The following is a 9,944-nucleotide window of genomic DNA, read 5'->3' on the forward strand; positions in this document are numbered from 1 at the left end:
CTACTTAGAAAAGAAGATCTCTCTCCTGGAAAGTCTCCCGAGAGCCCCCTTCATGTCTCTGTTCCTCAGGCTGTAGATGAAAGGGTTCAGCATGGGTGTGACCACTGTGTACATCACTGAAGCTATTATGTTCTTGTCATTAGAGGTGCTGGATGAGGGTAAAGTATACAGTCCGATAATTGTTCCATAAAATAGGAAAACCACAGAGAGGTGGGAGCCACATGTGGACAATGCTTTGCAGATCCCCTTGGTGGAGGGGACCTTCAGGATGGTGGCCCCAATGCGGCCATAAGAGATCAGGATGCATACTAGTGGGAGGACAATGACGGCCACTCCTACTGTGAAAATGGCCAGCTCGTTGAGGGATGTGTCTGAGCAGGAGAGCTTCAGCAGGGCATCAAGGTCACAGAAGAAATGGGGGATGCTGTGGTCAGCACAAAAAGACAGCCGGGTCAGGAGGAGGGTGTGACACAGGGCACTGGCACAGGAGAGAATCCAGGACGCAGTTACTAGTAAGGTGCACAGCCCCTGTCCCATGACGGTGCTGTAGTGGAGAGGGTGGCAGACGGCCATGTACCGATCATAGGCCATCGAGGTGAGCAGGAAATCATCCAGATCAGTAAAAAAGAGGAAGAAATATGTCTGTGTTACACACCCTACATAGGAGATGGATTGATGCTGAGTCTGCATGTTGATGAGCATCTTAGGGACGGTGACAGATGAGAAGGAGACATCAGTGAGGGCCAAGTGGCTGAGGAAGAAGTACATGGGGGAGTGGAGGCGAGGGTCCAGCCTGATGAGCAGGAGGATGAGCAGGTTGCCCAGCACCGTGGTCAGGTACACGCCCAGGAACAGGGCGAAGAACATGCCCTGCTGCTCTGGCCGGATGGGGAGCCCCAGGAGGAGGAACTCGGACACGCTGCTCTGGTTCTCCCTCCTCATGCTCCTTGTCTCTCTGCTTAGATTGGAAATGTCCCAGATGATAAATCATGATAGCGACAATCACTGTAGGGCTATCTACTTTCCACTGAGGAATTCCTCAGAATATTCCTCACAAGCTATCACCTCAACCCCCACCCTCCCCCAGTGGAGCAGGAGGAAGTTATCAAAACTCCAATGAGCAAAAATTGTCCTTCAGTGTATACCAGGGGAAACTTATTTATTTGTTTAACAATATGAAAGACAAATAGTTCTATCAAGAGACTCTTTGCTGGAGAAAACAGACAGAGAAAGACCCTTCCTTCTGGGAACTCATATGCCCAGGAGTAGCCTCTTCAGAAACTTGCTCAGTTCATTGTATTTGTGATGAGACTTCTAGTGGGTTCTGACTCCAAGACTTTCTAGTTATTTGCATAAACTTACTCTCTCCCAGCTTCATTTTGAACCTCTACCAATACTCAAAGTAATACTTACACATAGGGATTGTAGAAGAATTAAATGATTCAATGTGAGTAACGATATTAGAACAATGTTCACATAGTAAGGGCACAGATACATCATTTATTATCTTTACACCAGTGTAGGTATCCAGATGCATCCTGGATTAATCTTCAGAAACCCATTCATTACACCAGGAATGAGAGGAGACCAGGTAGCTTATCTCAAAGCTGTGTTAATCTACATGGGCTCCCAGTGCCCCACGGGAGATGCAGAGCCACACACACCCTAGACCCTGTGGTTAATTTCCTGATAGAACTTAACTTGATGCATTTTGTTTAATTTGGAGTGAAATAAATTGTATTTCACCATCTCCATTGTTGTTCAATTCTCTGCATCTACCTTTAGTGAATGAAATTGCCTCAATCTAGGTAGTCATATGCAGGGAGGCACTGGAACATTTGCCCTAGGATATTAGAGCTGGTAGGTGCTATATGATAAGTGATGCCTATTAGAATTAATATTTATCTGATTTCCATGGCTAGTCCCCACTATCAGTCTTAATGTAATTGACACTTACTGAGCATGGGGTCTACTATTCACCAGACAAAATAAATGGATTTTAGCATACACATCATGTGTGTGTGATGCTCTAAAGCTAAGAGATGCTAAGAAACCAGCCCTTGATCACACAGCCAGTAACTGTGAGAGTCAGCACTCTTTACTCAAGTTTTTATTAAGTCTCTACTCTTATTTACATACTCTCCCTCCCCTTATTTAATTGATCAGAAGAGCCATGCCTTTGAGACATGTTATTTCAGTCTTTGAAAGAGGATTTTTATGCTCAATATGACCTCAACCACCAGCTCACCCATTTGCCATCATTCATACCTATATCCATTTAGATTCCCACAGCCTACACTGTACAAATGGCTTCCATATGCTTTCAATTATATGCAATCAGCATATATTTTGTGTCTGAGAAGGAGAGAAAACAGTGACTTATTTTCTTTCATTCTACTAATGTGAGAAGTGAGTCAGTTACAAAATGTATTTGGTGGTAGAACTTGATCTCAGAGTCTGCTGATACTTTTTTAATTAGGGACAGACTTCCCATTTGGGGGTGGGAGAAGTGGGTAATAGAATTAAAATACCCATATTCCTAAAAGGGTCTTCCTAGGTCGTACTAATGGTAAAGAATCCACCTGCCAATGCAGGAGACATAAGAGACATGGGTTCAATTTCTGTGTTAGAAGATCCCCTGGAGGAGGCAGGGCAACCCACTCCAGTATTCTGGCCTGGAGAATCCCAGGGACAGAGGAGCCTGGTGGGCTACAGTCCATGGGGTCTCAAAGAGATGGACACAACTGAAGCAACCTAGCACGCACGCACGCATGCATGCCTAGAAGAGGAAACTGACATTAACACACAGGACTGCATATCTGATAACCGTAGATTCTTATTCCAGATCAAGGTGATTCTCAGGAACACAAGGACACTAGGAGGAAGGAAGTGACCGCCCATCCTCTGGGGTCTGGATGCTTATTGACAATTCTTGGGTGAAACCTCAACCAAGAGCTCTGACTTCTCTGGAAGGGAGTGTGAAGGATGGGGTGACCAGGAAGCCTGAAGTAGGCACAGAGCTGAATCAAGAGGTGAACCAGAAGAAAGGAAGCATTCATCATGTGTTTAAATGGCAATGTGAGAGATACTCAGGACTGAAGATGTAACCTAATGTTTGGGAGAGAATCTGCATGAACTTTCTGTTCTAACTGCCATGACATATTCTCCCATGTTAGAGTTACCTGAAGAAGAGTCAGGGACATCAGCCTCCATTTGGGAAATAATATATAGCCTGGCTAGGTCTTACTACATGCCTGACATGCAGAGAATATCTCATAGCAGCTGTTATTACCTTATTTTACATTTAAGGCTGTGGACCTCAGAGAGATCAAATGTAAGCCCAGAAAGCTATTGCATGGCACCACCAGATTTCTAGGGCACCAGAACCTGGACATTGAACCAGGTTACCATGCTCCTAAAATGTCAATATGAACAATACCAAAGGCCAGAGTGGGACATGTTTAGGGCTCTGGGAAAAGTTGACTCACCAAGTCCAATGGCAGCAATAGGTCTTGAGGAGAATCCAATTTGAAAGTGCCTTGGTGGGTTCTGGTTTGAGTCAAGAGAAACACTGGAAAGACTGCCCTATACACAGGCGCACATATACACAAACATACCTACACACACACACACACACACAGCTTTATTAGAACTTGAGCCCTCACATTTCCCCTATCACTTCTAGGTGAATTTAGTAGAGATGTGAGTTTGTTAAATATAGTACAGGCTGTAATTACTACACCTGTAATTTCTCTCTCGCACACATATACTTCACAACACACATACTGTTAAATGGTAATTTCCTATTCTCTCTGACATATGCATGCCATAGATAAAGATGATCAGGGTACAAATCTGTTTCACAGAAAGTTCATAAGCGTTCTCTCATAGAGGCACATAAATGTGTAAGCACACATAACATACAAAGAGTCCCACAAAGAACTGACAAAAAACATGTAATAGAAATGCATATGCACAGGCACTCCCAGACAATCACAAATATTCAAATCACAACAACACAGAGAGTCACACAAACACTACACAGGCAACATAGACTTAACCACTAAAGCACATATACGGCTCATAGATTTCTAGCCATGCCTGGTCAATGCACATGCCAGGTGGAGATTTTCCATTTATGAGTCAGCAACACACACATAGAAAATACAGAACATGCACACCAAGTCTCATAATCACATACACACATCAGTTTACACGAGCCCCTTCTGACCTATGTTTGTTATCAATATGCTCAAATACCTTCTGCTCTGGGATATTACTTTGGTCCTTGCTTTCTTTCCAACAGACCCAGGAGCCAAAGGACAAGATACAGTCTCTGTGGTTCAGGGGCTGTCACAGACTTGCATGTCTGTTTATCAGTAACAGAACAACTGGCAGGAGGCTTTTATTTTATAGCAGAAGGAAGAAACGAGGGAAAAACACCCAGGATCATCAATAAAGAAACAGTGAATGTGGGCTAATTGAACAACATTCCTGCTGGTCTCTAGGGGAGGAGCCTGTGCAGGGCCCAGAGGAGCTGAAACCCTGGAGTCCCTGGGGACAGTGTTTCTGACGCTAGTGATACCTTGATCTCTTTCTGTCTGATCTGCTTGTTTCAAATGGGTGGCAAAGGGACCAAAGTCAGTCTTGGGCCTCATAAGTATTCATGGAGATAAAGTAAGCCTGCTCCCATGTCAGAGCAAGGCTCCTGGACCTCTGGCACAAGCCATGCCTAGAGTTCACTGGTCTCTCCACTGCCTGGAGAGGCTCCTATAGAGCAGGGGCTGAGCCTAGATCAGAAGATTGAAGAACAGAAGAATGGACCCCATAGGTCATGACAAAGACACTTTTGGAATTGATTTTGGACTCTGCTACTACGCCCGAGGCCAGGGGCGGTGGCTGGGAGGACCAACCCCATGCCCAAGGCCAGGGGCGGCAGCTGGGAGGACCAACCCCACATCCAAGGAGCAGTGGCTGCAAGGGCGCAGGAGGGCCTAGAGGAGCTATCCCACGGAGAAGGTCAGGAAGGACATCGGTGAGGAGATACCCCTCCTCCAAGGTAAGGAGCAGCGGCTGTGCTTTGCTGGAGCAGCCGTGAAGAGATACCCCATGCCCAAGGTAGGAGAAACCCAAGTAAGATGGTAGGTGTTGCAACAGGGCATCAGAGGGCAGAAATGCTGAAACCATATTCACAGAAAACTAGTCAATCTAATCACACTAGGACCACAGCCTTGTCTAACTCAATGAAACTAAGCCATGCCTGTGGGGCAACCCAAGATGGGCGGGTCATGGTGGAGAGATCTGACAGAATGTGGTCCACTGGAGAAGGGACTGGCAAACCACTTCAGTATTCTTGCCTTGAGAACCCCATGAACAGTATGAAAACCCAAAATGATAGGATACTGAAAGACAAACTCCCCAGGTCAGTAGGGGCCCAATATGCTACTGGAGATGAGTGGAGAAATAACTCCACAAAGAATGAAGGGATGGAGCCAAAGCAAAAACAATACCCAGCTGTGGATGTGACTGGTGATAGAAGCAAGGTCCGATGCTGTAAAGAGCAATATTGCATAGGAACCTGGAATGTCAGGTCCATGAATCAAGGCAAATTGAAAGTGGTCAAACAAGAGATGGCAAGAGTGAATGTCGACATTCTAGGAATCAGAGAACTAAAATGGACTGGAATGGGTGAATTTCACTCAGATGACCATTATATCTACTACTGCGGACAGGAATCCCTCAGAAGAAATGGAGTAGCCATTATGGTCAATGAAAGAGTCCAAAATGCAGTACTTGGATGCAATCTCAAAAATGACAGAATGATCTCTGTTCGTTTCCAAGGCAAACCATTCAATATCACAGTAATCCAAGTCTATGCCCCAACCAGTAACGGTGAAGAAGCTGAAGTTGAAGGGTTCTATGAAGGCCTAAACAAGACCTTTTAGAACTAACACCCAAAAAAGATGTCCTTTTCATTATAGGGGACTGGAATGCAAAAGTAGGAAGTCAAGAAGTACCTGGGATAACAGGCAAATTTGGCCTTGGAATCCGGAGTGAAACAGGGAAAAGACTAATAGAGTTTTGCCAAGAAAATGCACTGGTCATAGCAAACACCCTCTTCCAACAACACAAGAGAAGATACTATACATGGACATCACCAGATGGTCAACATCAAAATCAGATTGATTATATTCTTTGCAGCCAAAGATGGAGAAGCTCTATACAGTCAGCAAAAACAAGACCAGGAGCTGACTGTGGCTCAGATCATGAACCCCTTATCACCAAATGCAGACTCAAATTGAAGAAAGTAGGGAAAACCACGAGATCATTCAAGTATGACCTAAATCAAATCCCTTATGATTATACAGTAGAAGTGAGAAATAGATTTAAGGGCCTAGATCTGATAGATAGAATGCCTGATGAACTATGGAATGAGGTTCGTGACATTGTACAGGAGACAGGGATCAAGACCATCCCTATGGAAAAGAAATGCAAAAAAGCAAAATGGCTGTCTGGGGAGGCCTTACAAATAGCTGTGAAAAGAAGAGAAGTGAAAAGCAAAGGAGAAAAGGAAAGATACAAGCATCTGAATGCCGAGTTCCAAAGAATAGCAAGGAGAGATAAGAAAGCCTTCCTCAGTGATCAGTGCAAAGAAATAGAGGAAAACAACAGAATGGGAAAGACTAGAGATCTCTTCAAGAAAATTAGAGATACAAAGGGAACATTTCATGCAAAGATGGGCTCGATAAAGGACAGAAATGGAATGGACCTAACAGAAGCAGAAGATATTAAGAAGAGGTGGCAAGGATACACAGAAGAACTGTACAAAAAAGATCTTCACAACCAAGATAATCACGATGGTGTGACCACTCACCTAGAGCCAGACATCCTGGAATGTGAAGTCAAGTGGGCCTTAGAAGCATCACTACGAACAAAGCTAGTGGAGGTGATGCAATTCCAGTTGAGCTCTTTCAAATCCTGAAAGATGATGCTGTGAAAGTGCTGCACTCAATATGCCAGCAAATTTGGAAAACTCAGCAGTGGCCACAGGACTGGAAAAGGTCAGTTTTCATTCCAATCCCAAAGAAAGGTAATACCAAAGAATGCTCAAACTACCACACAATTGCACTCATCTCACATGCTAGTAAAGTAATGCTCAAAATTCTCCAAGCCAGGCTTCAGCAATACATGAACCGTGAACTTCCTAATGTTCAAGCTGGTTTTAGAAGAGGCAGAGGAACCAGAGATCAAATTGCCAACATTCACTGGATCATGGAAAAAGCAAGAGAGTTCCAGAAAACATCTATTTCTGCTTTATTGACTATGCCAAAGCCTTTGACTGTGTGGATCACAAGAAACTGTGGAAAATTCTTCAAGAGATGGAAATACCAGACCACCTGACCTGCCACTTGAGAAACCTATATGCAGGTCAGGAAGCAACAGTTAGAACTGGACATGGAACAACAGACTGGTTCCAAATAGGAAAAGGAGTACATCAAGGTTGTATATTATCACCCTGCTTATTTAACTTATATGCAGAGTACATCATGAGAAATGCCGGACTGGAAGAAACACAAGCTGGAATCAAGATTGCCAGGAGAAATATCAGTAACCTCAGATATGCAGGGGACGCCACCATTATGGTAGAAAGTGAGGAGTAACTAAAAAGCCTCTTGATAAAAGTGAAAGAGGAGAGTAAAAAAGTGGGCTTAAAGCTCAACATTCAGAAAACAAAGATCATGGCATCCAGTCCCATCACTTCATGGGAAATAGATAGGGAAACAGTGTCAGACTTTATTTTTTTGGGCTCCAAAATCACTGCAGATGGTGACTTCAGCCATGAAGTTAAAAGACGCTTACTCCTTGGAAGGAAAGTTATGACCAACCTAGATAGCATATTCAAAAGCAGAGACATTATTTTGCCATCAAAGGTCCGTGATTTTTCCTGTGGTCATGTATGGGTGTGAGATTTGGACTGTGAAGAAGGCTGAGCACTGAAGAATTGATGCTTTTGAACTGTGGTGTTGGAGAAGACTCTCGAGAGTCCCTTGGACTGCAAGGAGATCCAACCAGGCCATTCTGAAGATCAGCCCTGGGATTTCTTTGGAGGGAATGATGCTGAAGCTGAAACTCCAGTACTTTGGCCACCTCATGTATAGAGTTGACTCATTGGAAAGGACTCTGATGCTGGGAGGGATTGGGGGCAAGAGGAGCAGGGGACGATAGAGGATGAGATGGCTGGATGGCATCACTGACTCGATGGACATGAGTCTGAGTGAACTCTGGGAGTTGGTTATGGACAGGGACAGGGAGGCCTGGCGTGCTGGGATTCATGGGGTCGCAGAGTCGGACACAACTGAGCGACTGAACTGAACTTACTTGAGCTCCTAAACAAGAGCTCCTAAACGATATAATTCAGTTCTACAGTATTCAGTCTGAAATATAACTTGGGGTTATCAATCGTACCTTCCTCAAGAGGTTGTTGTGAACATAAATGAGATAATACACATTAGCATTCTTATCACAGTGCCTGGTACATGAAAAAGTGCAGTAATTGTTAGGGGATATCAGCAATAATTTTTAAATCTTAGGACATTTAATTAACTTCCTGTATTCATTTGTTCTTACTGATATATATTGACTAAAGACTTTATAAAGGTGACAAGCTAGGCTGTGGAACACAGAGTGAATAAAATACAAACATACTGGAGTGGGTAGCCTTTCCCTTCTCCAGGGGATCTTACCAATCTAGGGACTGAACACAGGTCTCCTGCATTGCAGGCAGATTCTTTACCAACTGAGCCACCAGGGAAGTCCATGTTATCTGGTATAGCTTACAGTTTAAGGGGAAGAAACAAACAAAAGCCAGAAACAAAACAAGTCTACACAGTAAAACAAGAACACAAAAAAATCAAAATAATACACTTTATGAATTGGCAGTTGGTAAAAAGCATCATGGTGTTAACAGATCAGGATAGGGATATGAGAAGTGATTATAAATACACTTAAGCAAACTGGTCAGAGTAGGCATCCTGAGAAAGTTAGATATGCATAAAAAGTAGTTGATTCAAATGAGAATGTTTTCATAACCTTTAAGGAAAGGAAGAGGAAACTTCTTTCTGAGGAGGAAACTTCACACTTCAACAAATAATTTATTAAATCTGTAGAGAATAGACTAATATACTAAATCTACATTTTGCCTTGCCATTCTCAATCAACCTACAGTCACAGTTGCCACCAACATAATCATTGGGATGGCTGCCTCCAGTGTTCTCCATCTCTCAAAAATGCATGATTTTCTAGGTCCTGCTCAAGGCCGTGTATCAATTTAAAAAGCTTCCCAAATCATCAGCCTTGAGGCACACATATTTGCCTCCAAATACAATGAGGTTCATTTACTCTGACCATAAAAAGTTGTATTTATGCCAAAGACCCTTTGGTTGATGTTTTCCTTTGTCCAACTGCCTAACACAGGCCTGCCCACATAGAAGGGGCTCAGTAATTGTTATAATCAGTAGATCAGCTCCCTTTCTTCAGACAAAGGAGTAACAAAGCTAAATCAAAATCCCAAACACTGATAATGCTAAACGCTGGTGAGGATGTGAAGCAACAAGAACCCTGGTTCAGTGCTAGTAGGAACACAAATTGGTTCAGCCACTTTGGTAGACCCCTCTTTGTCAGAGGTCTAGAGGCTAGGAAGTAAAAGATCAGGGTGCCATCTGTTCATGTGTATGTAAAAATATCTTCAATTGAACTTTTAAAAACTGTATGTCAATTACACCCCAATAAAACTGTAAATGAAAATGAAGAAATAAGAAATAAGCCAGAGTCCCCAAACAACAGAAATATTTTCCATTGAAACCTCCCCCTGCCATTATCTTAATTAACATAATTTTCACACTAGGGAATACTTTCCACACAAAGACATTTCACAAAAATATTAA

At 43.3% G+C, this 9,944-nt stretch overlaps 1 protein-coding gene across 1 annotated transcript; it reads right to left on the reverse strand.

Annotated features, from left to right (window-relative positions):
• LOC106701199 (olfactory receptor 1J4) lies at window positions 1-942 on the reverse strand. The gene has a single exon (XM_014480569.2). The coding sequence runs from the start codon at window positions 940-942 to the stop codon at window positions 1-3; it is 942 nt and encodes a 313-aa protein (XP_014336055.2).
• Between the last annotated feature and the right edge of the window lie 9,002 nt (window positions 943-9,944).

This window comes from Bos mutus, chromosome 11, assembly GCF_027580195.1.
Source record: "Bos mutus isolate GX-2022 chromosome 11, NWIPB_WYAK_1.1, whole genome shotgun sequence".
Classification (NCBI taxonomy): Eukaryota; Metazoa; Chordata; class Mammalia; order Artiodactyla; family Bovidae; genus Bos; species Bos mutus.